The 18,854-nt window shown below is 40.6% G+C and overlaps 1 protein-coding gene across 1 annotated transcript; it reads right to left on the minus strand.

The window, feature by feature from the left end:
• Positions 1-686: 686 nt before the first annotated feature.
• LOC121507176 (nuclear factor 7, brain-like) lies at positions 687-7,583 on the minus strand. Its single transcript, XM_041783372.1, has 2 exons — positions 7,388-7,583; positions 687-4,690 (listed from the first exon to the last, which is right to left on the minus strand). Exon 2 carries the CDS (start codon positions 4,673-4,675, stop codon positions 3,389-3,391), a length of 1,287 nt encoding a protein of 428 aa, XP_041639306.1. The 5' UTR covers positions 4,676-4,690; positions 7,388-7,583; the 3' UTR covers positions 687-3,388.
• Positions 7,584-18,854: the final 11,271 nt, after the last annotated feature.

Below are 18,854 nucleotides of genomic sequence, written 5' to 3' on the forward strand. Positions count from 1 at the left end.
TCTGTAGAATAGGCCAGGTAAGGATAAAGAGGAAAGTGAAATAAGGCGAAAGTAATAAACATCTAAATCACCTTTAATCTTATCAGCACCAATAAATTCATCCCCTCGAATGTTTTACCTTTGTATGATTCTATAAATCAGTCATTGTAGAATTTGGCTGTAATAGCAAAAACATTAAAAAACGATAAAAATTGTTCATGTCAAAGTGAAAACAGATTTCTACAAAGTAATGTCAATTACATAAAAATATCTGATGTCAAATAAGTGACTGCATAAATATTCCCCCCTTTTAACGTGACTGAGCTAATCCAGCAGAGGTCCAGGATCAGCTGAGGTCAGTGAACGTGTCTCAGTGATTGGAGGATAAAGACACCTGCGTCTGGACGATCCAGTCACTAATTCATCAGTATTCCTGCTACCGTTACGCCATGAAGACAAAAGAACACTCCAAGCAACTCTGAGAAAAAGTTATTGAAAAATCTAAGTCAGGGGATGGAGTTGTTGAAACATGCTTTTGCAAGAGCCACAATCTCAAAGTGGCAAATAGGGGCAAAAATTGGTGAAAGGGGCCAAAATAGGCATAAAATGGCCAAAAACTGGGTGAAAACGGGCAAAAATGAGGAGAAAGAGTGAAAAGTGGCAAAAGATGGGTGAGAAGTGATAAAATGAGTTACAGGTGGCAAAAATGGTGAAAAAATGGCAAAAATGTTGCACAAAATGATTGAAAAGTGACTCAAAAGGGCATAAAATGAGCAAAGAGTGGCAAACTGTCAAAAAATAGCATTCAGTGGCAAACGGCAGCCGAAAGTGGGCAAAAACTGCAAATAGGCCTAAAATGGCAAAAACTGTAAAATGGGGAGAAAAAGTCATTAAAAGGGAAAAAAGTGGCAAGCATGAGTGAGAAGTGACAAAAAATGAGTTTTATGTGGGAAAATTGGCAAAAAGAGGCAACGAATGGCAAAATGTCAATAAAAAGTGGGGATGGGACCGATCCAATCCAAACCCATCCTACAGTTTGCGGTAGACCATGAACGCACCGCAGCCTAACAGAGACAGTCTGTGTGTGACTGAGCTAGTGTTAGTTAGCATGTTCTTAGCGGTATAATTACCCAGTAGATTTAACCTAAATCTGTATTTAGAGTAGTCAAAGCTAGTCTAAAGACGAGAGGACACAAAGGAGAGAGGGCGTGACGTTAGCCTGATATACTCTCTACAGCGTGGCTAGCATTGAAAGCTAGCGCTGCCCGCCTTCGTTCCTCTTTGCAGATTAATATCCTGCTTTGATATTTGGCCTCTTTTCACTTCGGGTGAGTAGTCAAACGTGAGCTTAACCCTCGACAGCCCACGTACCACTTTATTTCCATTTACTACTTTGGAAAACTGTCGTACCGCGGTCTTCCTGCTACACGCTAACAGCTTAGCCACCGCCGAGCTTCTCATTGTTTACATCAGGTGAAGCGTCAGAGAGGAAGCTGCGGCCATTAACTGAAGCTACAGCGGCCTCTAGTGGTGGGAGGTTCATTAAAGACAGTATAGACAGAGATTTATAACTCATACTCAGTTGTTGTTTTGTGGATGTTGCTGATTTTTATTTTTTAGTAGTAGTTCAAATAAATTTGTTGTGAATGGGCTCTATGCACGGCAGGGGGTGGAAAATAAGACCGGTTCTCAACTTCCGCCTAACGATACGTGCTAAACCAAAATGGAATCTAAACCCTCCTATACTGCCTTAATTTGTCCGTTTCGGTGTCTTTTTTTGTTTCGATTGTTGTTTGTGCTCACGCTACCATCGTCGCTTGGCATCCAAACATGCTAAAATGATGTTTCAAAAACAGGTTAAAAGCACTTCTGGACATCGTTGCTGCGTGCTGCAATGTACGTCTTCAGCTAAATTGAACTCGTCTTTGGCAGTCAGCTCAGGTAACTCATGCAAACAGCCAGTAAACCGCAACGATTTTGCCATCATACGCCATTCTCTTCTCCCGGCTGGAAGTGTGGGAGCGGTCTAACGCCACATGCAGAAGCAGTTCGTGCATAGAGCCCATACATTTAAATTCAGTTCATTTGTGTATATATATATATATTTTTGTTTTTGCTTTTGAATAAGATGAGCTGGGTGGTTTACTACAGCCTCATATAACCTCACATATTATACCAACAACAATAATAATTGTTAAATATATATATATATATCTGAATCAGTATCGGCACTTCTCTATTGGAAACGGATCGGAACTGAAAAAAAGTGGATTGGTGCATCCCTAATAAAAAGCTTGCAAAAAGTGGCAAAAATGGCCAAATAGGAGCAAAAAATTCCAAAGAGAAGTGGCAAAAATGGGCTAAAAGCAGAACAAAATCATTAACAGTGGCAAAAAAAAGGGGAAAAGTGGCAGAAATGCAAATAAGGGTGATGAAAATATGCAGACTATGAATAAAGGTTGACAATTAAGTTTGACAATTAAAGCCAACTGGGTAAGTGTGGGAAACAAATTGTAATGGATAATTCTGAGGTCAAAGTTTCCCTTTTTAAAAGTTCTGGAGGGAATAATATTTGAACACAAAAGAGCCACAGATCCCCACTGCTCTAAAGAGTGAATAATGACACACTGCTGCAGACCCACAGACTGTAAGTGTCAGTAACTCTGACAGTGTTAGAAAACACAAAACACAGCTATTCCTGCACAAAGAAAAATAACTTTTTGGCTTTAGTTAATGGAATTATGTCAACTTTTTCCACCTATTTTATTCGATTTCTTTCAACAAGAATTAATAGTTTAGAGCCAGCGTGAAACAGTTATAACCCAGCACGACTGTTTCACATTAGGCCAACATGACAGGAAAATGTTGGCTCAACTTAAAACGGTCACACTGGGCCAGCATACTGTTGGCCAAACTCCACTGTTTTATAATGGACCTGAACAACTAATTTATGTTGAAATAAAGCCTTTAAAACAGGTGGAAAAAGTTAATATATTTGATTACATTCAGCCAAAAAGACTGTGTTACTTTAGGACAACATAACACATTTAACTCAAATATATTTTACAGGGGACAAGTGACACATTTACATTGATTTTATCAGAAAAATATATTTAAACCCAACAAATGCATATATGTTAAGTTAAGAGAACATAATAATTTTATGAACAATTCCTCTGGTTAATTTTTTTGTGTGTGGAGCTGACATTCCACATGAAACTGTAAAGAGAAGAGAGCAGATATGTGCTTGAAGGTTAGTCCACAATAACTGCATGTTCATTCTATTATGATGCATGTCATTTTATATGCACACACTACATTCATTAAACTGCATGCACAATTCACTGTAATGATACCAATTGACCACAAGAGGGAGGTATAACCATCTGACAGAGAGGAGAGGAAATACTCAGACTCCATCAGTGTGTTGTTGGTTCACACACACTCTCATGGGTAAAATCTTCAGCGGTACTTTGATGTCTTCTAAAGGGAAGACGTATAATACAAAAGCATCCAAAAAGCTGATGTAGGGGAACATCCTGTCAGTAAAAGTGTGACTAAAGGTGCGTATGAGTGTGTTAGTATCAGGATCAGAGAAGGAAAGCTCTCCTCTGTCACAGTCCAGATCCACTCGGATCCTCTGGGGTCTCCTCTGAAGTTTTAGAGGGGTTTGAGATGATGGCGAGCACGCTGAATATCCTTCATGTAACTCAATCCCCCAGAATCCAGACTCCATGTTCCTCTTCCTCTGGACCGACACGCCCACTCTAAAGTATGAAACCTCTCCGACCTCAACGTCCCAGCTGTGACTCCCCGAGTTAAACCCCTCAGAGCCCAGGACAGACCAAGACTCATCAAACCTCTCTGGATTATCAGGGAGCTGCTGCTTCTCTCCTCCGCTCATGCTGGTCAGATCATCAGACAGGACGAACTCAGGATGGGCCGTGTTTGGGTCTAGAATGACGGGCGTGTAGGAGACCAGGTCCTTCATCTTGATCCAGATGTTGAAGCCCAGGTTGCCCAGGTGCTTGGCCTGGTCTATCAGAGCTCCTGTGGGGAGATGTGGATCCTCCAGCAGGGGGCGCTGCTGGACTCTTTCCACTGCAGCCTTGTAGTTTTTCATGAAGGAGACATCTTGGGCCGTCAGCTGGTCCTCTGTGGATCTGACTGTCTGTGAAAGATCTGCTATCTGTACTCTCAGAGCCTCCATCTGCTCCTTCATCCTCTGTCTCTTCTGCTCCTCTTCCTCCCTCAGTGCACGCAGCCTGGCCTCCTCTTCCTCTGCTAGAAACTCATGAAGCTTCTTAAACTGCTCCTTAATCTGCCTCTCTGTGTGACGAGCCTGGATCCAAATGTGGTCCAGTGTTCGACCAAACTTGTCTTGAACTCTCTCAGAATCCTTCAGCTTGTCCTTTAAGGACTTCAGAGCTTCCTGAAGTTTCTTCTTCTGTTCCCCTGATGCTTTCTGACCTCTCTTTAACAAGAAGGCCTCACACATACTCTTTAACGCCTGACTAACTGGTGGATTTTTGTTTGGTGATATTCTCTTACAAACTGGACATTCAGGTGTTTGTTTCCCTCTCCAGCTCCTCTGCAGACAGTTGTTACAGAATCTGTGGTTACAGGACAGGATAACTGGATCCCTGAAGACCCCCTGACAGGCCGGGCAGCAGAGATCCTTTGGTATGGAAGCCATTTATTCTGAGTAGAGCTGAAAATAAGAGAGTCCTGTCAGTAATGCTTCCCCAAATAGTTACTGTAATGATGAAGTCAGTATAGGTGTGCATCAGATACCAGCTGCATGTATAGAATGACCTTCAGTGATTAAGACCTGTATTTAGAATGTAAATAGGGGGCAATAATAGATGAAGCAGCATCATAATACAGTTTGATTCTCCTTAAAGTCCCTGTGGAGGATCTCTGACTACAACATCAAGCAATAAACCCCTCAAAAGCACCAAAATCTCTGGATAAATGTGGACAAAGACAACCTAAGTCAGTTTATAAATAATGATTTTATTTTTTAACTTAAAAAGCCATCCAAACCTACCTGGCCCCATGTGAAAAAGGCATTGTCCCCCTTATTAAATATGTTTAGTTTCAGTATCCACACCCAGACCTGATTATTGCCAGACCTGTTGAATGAATGAACCCCATAAACAGAACCTGTCTGACAGAGAAGGAGGCTAAACGATCTCCAACTCATCATGGAACCATCTAAAGAAAACAGATGAGAAACAAAGTCTCTGACATCTATCAGTCTGAAAGGGTTACAGACATTTCTGAGGCTTTGAGACTCCAGCCAACCACGCTGAGAGCCATTACCCACAAATGGAGAAAACTGTGAACAGTGGTGAACCTTCCCAGGAGAGGCCGGCCTACCAACATGACTCCAAGAGAACATGGACGACTCATCCAGGAGGTCCTAGAAGAACCCAGAACCACATCTAAAGATCTGCAGGCCTCACTGACTCAGTTAAGGTCAGAGGTCATGATTCAACTATCAGAAAGAGACTGGGCAACAATGGCATCATGGGAGAGTTCCAAGACCAAAACCACTGCTGACCAACAAGAACACAAAGGCTCGTCTCACATTTGACTAAAAACATCCTGATGATCCCAAAGACTTCTGGGAAATATTCTGAGGACTGACCAGACAGGAGAGGAACTTTCTGGAAGGTGTGCGTCCCGTTTCATCTGGAGTCAAACTAACACAGAAGAACATAAGACCAGCAGTCAGACATGGTGGTGGTAGTGTGATGGTCTGGACCAGGACCTGGACCACTAGAACCATGAATTCTGCTCTCTAGCAGAAAATCCTGAAGGAGAATGTCCAACCATCAGTTCATGACCTCAAAATCAAGACCACTTGGGTTATGGAGCAGGACCATGATCCCAAACACACCAGCAAGTCCACTTCTGGATGGACTAAAGACTAGATGAAGGTTCTGGAAAGGTCTAGTCAAGTCTGGACTTAGATCTGACTGAGATGCTGTGATGACCTCAAACAGGCCGTTCATGCTGGAAAACCCTCCAATGTGGCTGAGTTAAAACTATTCTGCAGAGAAGAATGGGACAACATTCCTCCACAGTGAGGAGAAAGACTCACTGACTCATAGGTGTGGGTGTTTTTTCTCCTTGTACTAAAAGAACTAAAAGTTCCAGTCAGTTTTCAGCTGAAGCTGCGTGTGCGAATCAGGCAGCCTAAAAACCTGACTCTGTTAAACCAGTTCTGTCAGGAGGAATGGACCGAAATTCCAGCAAAGCTTGTGGAAAGATGCCTGAAATGTTTGAGTCATACAGTTAAAGGCGACGCCACCAAATACTAAGGAAATGTATGAAAACCTCTGACTTTGAGGGAAGTCATGGAAAATTCTCTCTGTCATTATTCTGGCATTTAGAAAATAGAAATAGTTTTGGAAATCCTATCTGAGCTAAAACTGGAACAGTTCGGTCTGGTTTAATGTCCGACAGTGAGGATAAAAGGTTATGTGTGTTTTTATACGGTGTATGCAAACTTAGAGTTCCAACTGAACCTCCTAAGACCTGAGGTTTTGTTTGGAAAGCGTTTTGAAATGTTGCTGATTTTTTGGGATAAGGAAGGTCTGATAAGTTAAAACATCAGGCTGGTTTTTGGATCAGGAATTTCTTGGAAAAATTTCCTCTCCAAAAACCAAAAGAAAAAATAAACTTTAAAACGTACCCCTTTAGATAATCATCAAATCTTTTATTGAAGCTTTATAATAAAGCCTCAACGGTCCAATAAAAAAAATCTCCTAATAATACAATGCAAATTCATGACGATTTTCAAGTGAATCCCCCAAATACCTAGGAACTTTACCCTAAAATTTAATGGCAAATTCTGGAAAAATATCAATGCATTCTCCAAAATTTCATGAAAATGATGGAAACCTCCAGACATCCAAATAAATTCCCTAAAATTTCCATGAAAATTGAAAAGTTCAAAAAACGTCTACCTCAAAATTACCATTTCAAATCCCCAAAATTTATGAATAAATCTCCCAATCTCTCAAGAAAATGGTAAAAAGAAAATCAAGGAAATTTACCCAAATTCTTCCAGTAAAACTCCCCAGACTTTACCAACATATTCCCTCTATATTTTTATAAAAATACTTGCTAATTTCCAAGCAAATTTCCTAATAAACAAAAAGTGATGTATCTCACCATTTCAAGCAAATTAATTACATAAAAATTGAAAAAAATCTCAAAAACTCTAATGGAAAAAATGATTATTTTGTGTTAGGAGAGCCAACATGTAATGTCCTCATATGTGCATGCCAGGTCTTAGGAGGTTAAATATAATCTGAACATCAAATCGAGCCAAAGCAAGGTTTATTATAACCATCGTACATTATCATAATCAATCTGAAATAACTAGAAGAACTACCTGAGCCTTTGTGCTTCTCGCTCAAGAAACCAATCCAGTCTTAGTCCAAAGTCTTCGGATAGTTCCAGAAAGTCCTGAGTCCTTAGGGCAGATTGAGTGGAGGAGGCTCTGTCATCAGTTCCTGTTGTGAGGCCAAAGTCTGAGCCCCAGAATAACCTGTAACTGCCTGTAAGAGGTTAGATCTGATGGTGAGAGGGGAAATAAACGGCTGCATTTCCTCATTTCTTATATCTTTATTGGCTTTGATCGCCCCTAAACTCTCTCTCTCAGTGCACAAATGCGCTTCCTCCATCCAGACCCACTCCTGTTTCTCACCGTGCATGTCACAACCCTTCAGCATTAACGTTGACTGGAACATTTACCGTCACTTCTTTGTAACTGTTGTTATCACGTGTGCTGCTGACACTTGGCCAGGTCAGCCTTGTGAAAGAGATTTTTCCTCTTTTCAGCAACATCCTCTTCCTTTTTTCTTTTTACTCTTTTTAGGAACAAATAACAGACAAAAAGATTAGAGATCCACTCCTTTAACATTCAAATAACAAGAAATTCCCTCTACTCTCTTACTAGATCATTAATTCGTTAACATCAAAACAGGATAATCATGGATTCATATGAAGAGCTGGGCTGGTCTTTCTGGCACAGTATTGACCAGATTCAGGCTTTAAACTTCCATATGACATTAAAATCAGCACCAGCTTTAAAATGAGGGAGACCACAGACATGGGGACGGCTTTAATTCTTCACTTTATAATCTCTGAACAGGACCAAACATGACAAGAGCAGCTGTCAAAGACAATCTCAGGAACAGTAATACTGAACCCTTTAGATCTTTAACCTTCTATAAATCAGCCATGATCAGTATAATTTTTAGTGAAATGAGGATCAGCTGAGGTCAGTGAATGTGTCTCAGTATTCCTGGCTACCATTGCTCCATGAAGACAAAAGAACACTCAGAGAAAAGCTTATTGGAAAGTCTAAGTCAGAGGATGGAGACAGAAACATCTCCAAGTCTCTGAACATCCCCCAGAGTTCAGTTAAATCCATCATGAAGAAATGAAGGAATATGTCACATGTGTAAATCTGCCTAGATCAGACCGTCCTCAAAGACTGAGTGGGCGTGCAAGAAGGAGACTAGTGAGAGAGGACACCAAGACACCTATGACTACTCTGAAGGAGCTCCAAGCTTCAGCAGCTGAGATGGGAGACTGCCATCACCACATGGCATCACCACAAACACTGCATCCCCACTGTGGAGCACACTGGTGGCAGCATCATGCTATGGGGATGCTTCTCAGCAGCATCATGCTGTGGGGATGCTCCTCAGCAGCATCGTGCTGTGGGGATGCTTCTCAGCAGCATCGTGCTGTGGGGATGCTACTCAGCAGCATCATGCTGTGGGGATGCTACTCAGCAGCATCATGCTGTGAGGATGCTTCTCAGCAGCATCATGCTGTGGGGATGCTTCTCAGCAGCATCATGCTGTGGGGATGCTTCTCAGCAGCATCATGCTGGGAGGATGCTTCTCAGCAGCATCATGCTGTGGGGATGCTTCTCAGCAGCATCATGCTGGGAGGATGCTTCTCAGCAGCATCATGCTGTGGGGATGCTCCTCAGCAGCATCGTGCCGTAGGGATGCTCCTCAGCAGCATCGTGCCGTAGGGATGCTTCTCAGCAGCATCATGCTGTGGGGATGCTCCTCAGCAGCATCGTGCCGTAGGGATGCTCCTCAGCAGCATCGTGCTGTAGGGATGCTTCTCAGCAGCATCATGCTGTGGGGATGCTTCTCAGCAGCCGGCCCCAAAAGGCTTGTAAAGGTAGAGGGTAAAATGAATGCTGCAAATCTAGGAAAATCCTGGAGGACAATCTCATTCAGTCTGACAGAGAACTACAGCCTAGAAAAGATTTATTTTCCAGACAATGAGCCCTACAGTTAATTCTAAAGTCACACAGAGGTGGAATTGTTTTTTTTTTTTTTTTTTGATCACTGGAAAGTCTGAATGTGATATCTCATAAAAATACTATGGCACAGATGATCATTTTTTCATGTGTATGAAAAAATGTCTGTTCTCCCATAGTAGAATAAAAACTCCCAGGACAACATCAAACTGAACATCAAATTAGCCAAAGAAAGGCAGTAATCTGTAGTTTAAATGTCAATCTCGTGCTGGACTCAGTCATTGTGTAATCCACGTGAACTCATGGTTCTTCTCAGATGTTAGGATCTCTTGTTTCCAGCTTTGATTTCATCACTGGTGAAGGCAGAGCTACGCCCAGAACGCTATGTATACAAATAATGTACGATGCAAGGCGTGGCGGTCTCCCTGTAAACTAATCTTCAGACCTGAGACTCCACCGCTCATGTTGGTGTTTTACACAGACCCTCATTGGTAAAATCTTCAGTGGAACTGTGAAGTCTTCCACAGGAGAGATGTATAATACTGACCATTCCAAGTAGCTAAAGTATGGAAACATCTTCTCAGTGAATGTGTGTGTGAAGGTGTGTATGAGTGTGTTAGTATCAGGATCAGAGAAGGACAGCTCTCCTCTGTCACAGTCCAGATTCACTTGGATCCTCCGCAGCTCCTTCTGAAGTCTAATATTGGACTGAGATGATGGTGAGCACGCCTTGTATTTGAGTGAATGTGTATACTCAATCCCCCAGAAACCAGACTGCTTTTTTCTCTTCCTTCGGACCGACACGCCCACTCTCCAGTGGGAAATGTCTTGAACTTCAACATCCCAGCTGTGAGTCCCCGAGTTAAACCCCTCAGAGCCCAGGACAGACCAAGACTCATAAAACCTCTCTGGATTATCAGGAAGACGCTGCATCTTTCCATCCCTGATGCTGGTCAGATCATCAGACAGGACGAACTCAGGATGGGCCGTGTTTGGGTCTAGAATGACGGGCGTGTAGGAGACCAGGTCCTTCATCTTGATCCAGATGTTGAAGCCCAGGTTGCCCAGGTGCTTGGCCTGGTCTATCAGAGCTCCGGAATGCAGATGTGGATTCTGCAGCAGGGGGCGCTGCTGGACTCTTTCCACTGCAACCTTGTAGTTTTTCAGGCTGGAGACATCTTGGGCCGTCAGCTGGTCCTCTGTGGATCTGACTGTCTGTGAAAGATCTGCTATCTGTACTCTCAGAGCCTCCATCTGCTCCTTCATCCTCTGTCTCTTCTGTTCCTCTTCCTCCCTCAGTGCACGCAGCCTGGCCTCCTCTTCCTCTGCTAGAAACTCATGAAGCTTCTTAAATTGCTCCTTAATCTGCCTCTCTGTGTGACGAGCCTGGATCCAAATGTGGTCCAGTGTTTGACCAAACTTGTCTTGAACTCTCTCAGAATCCTTCAGCTTGTCCTTTAAGGACTTCAGAGCTTCCTCTAAAGCTTTCCGACCTTTCTTCAACAAGAAGGACTCACACAGGGTCTTCAGCACAGGGTTACAATGAAGTTCTTTCTTTACAGATATTCTCTGACAAACTGGGCATTCACGTGTTTGTTTCTTCACCCACCAGCTCTTCACACAATCTTTACAGAAGCTGTGGTTACAGGACAGGATCACTGGATCCTTGAAGATGTCCTTACAGGCTGGACAGCAGAGATCATCCTCTGATAAGGACGCCATTTAGTCTGAGTGACGCTGAAAAACAGCAGACAGAATAGTCAGTCATTTCTAACTTTCTAACTCATCTCTCATCTTGCTTTTTGACCATTTTTGCCACCTTTAACTTTTTTAATTGCCACTTTTCACCACTTAGACTGTGGCTCTTGCAAATGTATTTTTCAACAATTTAGCTCTTTGTTTTAGAAGGGTTGAGTAACACTGGTCCAGAATATTGAGAAGAGCACTGAAACACCTGTATAAATGTCCTCACAGGTGTCAGTGTCCTCAGACTCACCCTCAGATACTGCAGGATCAGCAGATGAAAGAGCAGCGTTGTAGTTTCTCTCTCTGGTAGCTGAAGTCTAAAGAAGAAGCAGAGAGGTTAAAAGATGGTCGTCTGCCTTTTATCCACCATGTCTTTATCCAGGAGGTTCTCTCTGTTACCCAGGTGAATCAGCAGATAATCCTGCAGCTACGCTGGGGTGTGTTTCAGGCCACAGTTCAAAACAATTCTACCACTACCCATAAAACATAATGATTAACAGGTTTTACTAAATCTTACTTGCTGAAACATGCTCACCCTTCTGGAGCTTGTAAATCATCACTGCTTCAATCACTGATATTTTTCCTGCTTTTTCTTAGATTTGTTCTTCAGAAAGTTCCAGTGAGACCTTCATCAGATATTTGACAGGCTCTTAATGCCATGTCCTAACCGTCATTGCCCTCATACTCACGTTCATCTGTTATGTTGGGCTGAACATTGAAAAACGAATCCACTAGGGGCCGCTGTCTCTCACAGAGCTACTCTGATGCTGCTCCCTCTGTCCTTTAGAGCAGGGGTTTTCAACCTTTTCAGCCCTTGACCCCCAAAATAAAAGACCAGCGACCCTCACTGGACCTGAAGGTGGTTGAACATGGCCATGAACAACCTAGAATAGGCTGTCTATGGGGGGGGGCATGGAGGTCAACAAAACCATGATCATAGTAAAGTTAACCTGTGATATCTGTATTTCATATTTAACCTGAAAAATAACCACTCTTATCAAAGAAACAAATATCAAATATAGAAAATAGCCTTCTGAAAAATGCAAATCCCCTTAGTTAAAAAAAAAAAAATTTAAAATGGTTTGAAAATTGCTACAGTGGGTTAGTAACAGCAAAAAATGGTGTAAAGGTGGTGAAATTGGATTTTTAAAGTATCAGAAATTGGTTAGAAGTGGAAAAAATTAGATAAAGATGGCAAAAGTGTGTCAAAGTGGCAAAAATGGGCATACATAGTGGTAAAAGGGAGTTGAAAAGTGGTTGAAATTGCTTTAGATTGACAGGAATGGGTGGAAATTTGGTGAAATGAGGTGAAAAATTGACATAAACTGGCAAAAAAAGGGTTAATTAAGAAATAAAAAATAGGCAGATATTGGCAGAAATCAGTTAAACTAGCAAAATGGGCATATCAAATAGTGAAATGTGGTTGTAAGTGGCAAGACTTGGTTTAGAAGTGGCAAAAACAGGAAGAAAAAAGTAGTGGAGAGAGTTTAAAACTGACAAAAATAGGTGTTAAATGGAAAAAATGTGTTAAAATTGGTGGAAAAAACTGAAGAAAAGTGGGTAAAATCTGACAAAATTGTTGTAAAGTGGCGACAGTGTAAATAAAAAAAACATTCTTAGTTTTTAGGGCATCTGGAGACCCCCTCTCAGTGTCTCACGACCCCCAAAGGGGTCCCAACCCCAAGGTTGAGAACCACTGCTATAGACCAGGGGATTTCGAAGTGTCTGAGAGTGAGCCCCCACAGGAGGAAATAATTTGCCTGTGGACTCCCACCTCCATGAAAAACAAGATAATGCAAATATAAGTACCTGTTTTTTCAAACGTTTGTGCCTCAGCTTTGAACATTTGTAAATGTTCAGCTATTTGATATTTTGGTCTGTGTATGTCTTTAAACATCCTTCTTTAGTTTCAGTGATGACTTCAGTGTGAATACTACCTGACTGTTATGCTCTGTTTTAGTGGATCTGTGAGTTTACATTGATGCAGGTTTGCATAACTGCAGTTCATCCTCCACCTTCAGCCTTGGCTAGTCCATGCTTCAGGTGCTAAAAACCTGCACATGCAGTGGCTGTCTTCTGGTTTACATCACTAAATGTCTGTTACCCTCAAGACCAAAGTTCTCTTACTACCTGTCAAAAACTTCCCTTGGTTTTAGTCACCAGACTTAGTGCTTGATCTCAGTATGGCCCTAGAGTTTGCAGCCTTATGCAGTCATCAGCTTGTTCATCTTAGCAAATGAAACACTGTGGCTGCTGAGCATCATCAGGACTAACGCAGGAAAATCAATCTTTAACGGTCGACTCTTTAGTCCAGTTTCTGTAGTAAATATAAATCTGTCCACTTTGCCCCACAGACAGCAGAAGTTAGCATAGCAAATCACCTTCAGGTTTATGGTTCTGCACCTCCACTAGGGTCCTTTGGCGCCCCCCAGGGGAGGCCCACCTCACACTTTGAATCCCAGTGCTATAGACCAATGAAAGGATGCTATCCCTCTGTAGGGGTCTCTCTCTGTGCCAAAGTGAGCTAACTGTATTTTTAAGACTCACTCAATATTCAGCGATACTTCCTCGGTATTAAGTTCCACCTTTTTTCAGTCGATTCTTCTTCTCTACCACTGCCCCTATAATTGGCAGCAGCATTGCTACATTTGGTCCATTTCCATTGGCTCTGGGAAAAACGAACGAAACGATCTGACGAGAGAAAGGTGGGTCAGTATCCGTGTTTAGTTCAGACCCAGAGCATAAATGAGCCTTAAGCTGGAAGCTTGTGCATGTTTTTCCTCCTGCCATGCCCATATAAGGGCATGAGACTGCAGGGCTGTGTGCAAAAGCAGAAAGCACACATGAATGAGAGGAGATATCCTGAAAAGATGGACTGTTTTACACCTCTATGGTATCTTGGAAATTCTAGGTTCTGGTTCTTGTACCTTTACCACTTTTTGTACCCATTCTTGCCAATTTAATCCATTTTTGGTTATTTTTTGGCCACTTTTATCTAATTTTTGCTATCTTTAACCCATTTATGTTCTTTAAAAATCCAATTTCAACACCTTTTCCACCATTTTTTTTGCCATTATTCACTAATTAAGCATTTTTAACCCATTTTAAATATGTTTTTAACAAAAGTTATTTTTGAGCTTAACTTCCCAATGGACCAGGATTTTGTTGACCTCCATGGGCCCCAGTTTGGCTAGATCCCAGAAACCTCCTCCTTTATCCCTCCTTATGCACAGCCTTGTCTCCACATGACTGTTCTAGAAGGTTCATGGCTGTTTGACCACCTTCAGGTGCAGAGGGGGTCCCCGGTCTCTGGCACCTTTATTTTGGGGGTCCTGGGCTGAAAAGGTTGAGAACCCCTGGTCTAGACTACAGATAAAGATTTAGATGATAAAGACTCTGATGAAGAGTTCAGTTTTCATCAAAGAGACTAACGTGACTAAAATGTTGGTGCTGCTGCTGGACAGTCAGAGTCTTCACTGTGCATATAACTGGTAAAAACACCAAGAGACTGGGCAGAGACCAGTGCAATCATGATGTCAGGCTGTGCAATCACTAAACTCCATGAAAGGCTGCAACTATGTCAGAATTCAGTGAGGAAAGGCAAGTTTATTTCTACAGCATGTTTCAGCTACAAGACAGGTCAGAGTGCTTCACACAGGATGTAAAAACACAACCAACATTTAAAAACCGTCCGGTAGGAGATTTTAAATTTAGAGGTTTAGGAATACTGTAAAGATTTACAAAAATGTCTGCAGAAAAAAACTTTAAAGTTAAAAATAGTGTCAATGACCTTTGAAGTACCTTTATTTTCAAAAAGTAAAAAAAAAAAAAAGTAAAAAAAAAAAAGAAAAATATGAAGTTATTTTGAAAGAAGGACTGAAAAAACTTCATTTTTTAATGCTTCTAAATATTTTATGTTTGAGTTGAGAAATACTTCAAAATTACATTATTATTAGCAAAAGTATTTGTCCAAACCTGTTAATGACTGAACTCAGGTGTTTCAGTCAGACCCATAGGTGTATAAATCCTCACCTATCCATGAGTCTCAAACATCTGTGGTCCTAAATGTGTCATTCTGAGGAGCTCAGAGACTCCAGCGTGATTCTGTGATGATGACACCTTTGACATAATTCATCCCTGCTGGATATTCCACAGTCAGCTGTCAGTGATGTTATTAGGAAGTGGAAGAGTTTAGGAACAACAGCAGCTCAGCCATGAAGAGGAAGACCAGGTAAAATCACAGAGCGGGGTCAACGACTGCTAAGGATCATGGGTAAAAGTCTCCAAGTCTCTGCTGAAGAGTTCTGGACTTCCACTGGCATTAATGTAAACACTAAAACTGTACAGTGGAGGATTAATGAAAAATATTTAACCTTTATTTAACCAGGAAAAAACCTTATGAGGTTAAAAATCTCTTTTTCAAGCGTGTCCTGCCAGAGTCTGCAATGAATGGGTTTCCATGGTAACAGCTGCAAGCCTCACATCACTATGTCCAGTACCAAGCATCAGATAGAGTGGAGAAGAACACACCAACCCTATGGAGCAGTGGAAACATGTTCTGTGGAGTGACCAATCACCTGTCTGACCTTGAAGCTTGGTGGAGGAGAGACAGAGGTGTCAGAAGTATTCACATTCATTACTCAGGTAGAAGTATAGATACTAGGGTTTAAAAAGACTTCTGTAGAAGTTGAAGTATCAACTCAAGCTTTTGACTCAAGTAAAAGTATAAAAGTACTGGTTTCAAAACGACTTAGAGTATAAAAGTAAAAGTAATGTACCCTTCATTCTACCCTTCCATTCCATTCTATTCTTCCATTCCATTCCATTCCATTCTGCATTCCATTCTATTCCATTCCTTTCCATATTACCATTCCATTCAATTCTACATGACATTCCATCAGACCATTCTGTTCCATTCCATTCAACCATTCCATTCTATTCTAACTTTCCATTCTATTCTACATTCCATTCCAATCCACTCTACCATTCCATTCTATTCAACAATTCCATTCAATTCTACATTCCATTTTATTCCTTTCCAATCTACCATTCCATTCCTTTCCACTATTCCATTCCATTCTACACTTCCATTCCATTCCATTCTATTCCATTCCGCCATTCCATTCTATTCTTCCATTACACTCCCTTCTGCATTCCATTCTATTCCATTCCATTCCATACTACCATTCCATTCTATTCTACCATTCCATTCCATTCTACATTCCATTCTGCTGTTCCATTCTATTCTACCATTCCATTCTACAATCCCATTCTTTTATTTCATCTGATTCCATTCTTCCATTCCATTCTATTTTACCATTCCATTCCATTCAACCATTCCATTCTGTTATACCATTCCATTCCCATCTACATTTATTCTACATTGCATTCCATTCCATTCTACAATTTCATTGTCTTCTACCATTCCATTCTTGTCTACCATTTCATTCCATACTACCATTCCAATCAATTTAATTCCATTCCATTTTATTCTACCTTTCAATTCCATTCCATTCTACTATCCATTCTATCATTCCATTCCATTCTACCATTCAAATCTAATCCATTCCAGCCTGCCATTCCATTCCATTCTACCATTCCATTCCATTCTGTTGTACCATTCCGTTATTTAATACATTCCATTCCATTCCATTCTACCATTCCATTCCAATCTACATTCCTTTCTATTACATTCTACCATTCTTTTACATTCTACATTCCATTCTATTCCATTCCATTTTACCATTCCATTCCATTCTACCATCCTATTCCATTCTACATTCCATTCTATTCTACTATTCCATTCTATCTTACCATTCCATTCTTACATTCCATTCTTTTCTACCATTCCAGTCTACTGTACATTCCATTCTTTTCTACCATTCCAGTCTACTGTACATTCCATTCTATTCCATTCCATTCCTTTCAACCATTCCATTCCATTCCTTTCAACCATTCCATTCCATTCTATTCTTTCATTTAAACTTTCAGTTCTATTCTACCATTCCATTCCATTCTGGATTCCATTCTATTCCATCCATTCCATTCTACATTCCATTGTATTCTACATTCCATTCCATTCCATTCCATTCCACCATTCTAATCTATTCTACATTCCATTCCATTCTACCATTCTATGCATTCTACCATTCCATTCAAATATACCATTCATTCTCTTCACCAATTCCATTCCACCATTCTATTCTATCCTACCATTCAATTCCATTCCATTCTACCATTCCATTCAATTCTACCATTCAATTCTATTCTACCATTCCATTCAATTCTACAGTCCCTTCCATTCCATTCCATTCCATTCTATTCCATTCCATTCCAATATACCATTCCATTCCTTTCAACCATTACATTCCATTCAAAATTCCATTCTACCATTCCATTTTAACGTTAAATTCTATTCTACCATTCCATTCCATTCTGCATTCCATTCTATTCCATCCCATTCCATTCTACATTCCATTCTACCATTCCATTCTATCCTACCATTCATTCTACCATTCTATTCTATTCTTCATTCTATTCCATTCTACGATTCCATTCTCTTCTACCATTCCATTCCATTAAATTCCATTCCATTCCACCATACCATTCTATTCTACCATTCCTTTCCATTCTATTCCATTCTATTTCATTCAACCGTTCCATTCTTCCATTCCATTCTCTTCTCCCATTCCATTCTACCATGCCAATCCATTCTATTCTACCATTCCATTCCATTCTACCATTCTATGCATTCTACCATTCCATTCTATTCTACTATTTCATTCCATTCCATTCTACCATTCTATTCTATCCTACCATTCCATTCCATTCCATTCTACCATTCCATTCCATTTTACCATTCCATTCTTTTCTAACATTCCATTCTATTCTTCATTCCATTCTACCATTCCATTCCATTCTAACATTGCATTCTATTCCACCATTCCATTCTATTCTACCATTCCACCATTCCATTCTTTTCTAACATTCCATTCTATTCTACATTCCATTCCATTTTACCATTCCATTTTATTTTACCATTCCATTCAATTCTACAGTCCCTTCCATTCCATTCTATTCTACAGTTCCATTCCATTCTGCATTCCCATTCTATTCCATTCCATTCTACCATCCCATTCCATTCTACATTCCATTCCACCATTCCATTCTATCCTACCATTCCATTCTATCCTACCATTCCATTTCATTCTACCATTCCATTGTATCCTACCATTCTATTCTATTCTACATTCCATTCCATTCCATTCTACCATTCCATTCTATTCTACATTCCATTAAATTCCATTCCATTCTACCATATCATTTTATTCTACCACTCCATTCCATGCCATTCTAACATTCCATTCAACCATTCCATTCTATTCTACCATTCCATTCAATTCTACAGTCCCTTCCATTCCATTCCATTCCATTCTATTCCATTCCATTCCAATATACCATTCCATTCCTTTCAACCATTACATTCCATTCAAAATTCCATTCTACCATTCCATTTTAACGTTAAATTCTATTCTACCATTCCATTCCATTCTGCATTCCATTCTATTCCATCCCATTCCATTCTACATTCCATTCTACCATTCCATTCTATCCTACCATTCATTCTACCATTCTATTCTATTCTTCATTCTATTCCATTCTACGATTCCATTCTCTTCTACCATTCCATTCCATTAAATTCCATTCCATTCCACCATACCATTCTATTCTACCATTCCTTTCCATTCTATTCCATTCTATTTCATTCAACCGTTCCATTCTTCCATTCCATTCTCTTCTCCCATTCCATTCTACCATGCCAATC

This window comes from Cheilinus undulatus, linkage group 3, assembly GCF_018320785.1.
Source record: "Cheilinus undulatus linkage group 3, ASM1832078v1, whole genome shotgun sequence".
NCBI lineage: Eukaryota > Metazoa > Chordata > Actinopteri > Labriformes > Labridae > Cheilinus > Cheilinus undulatus.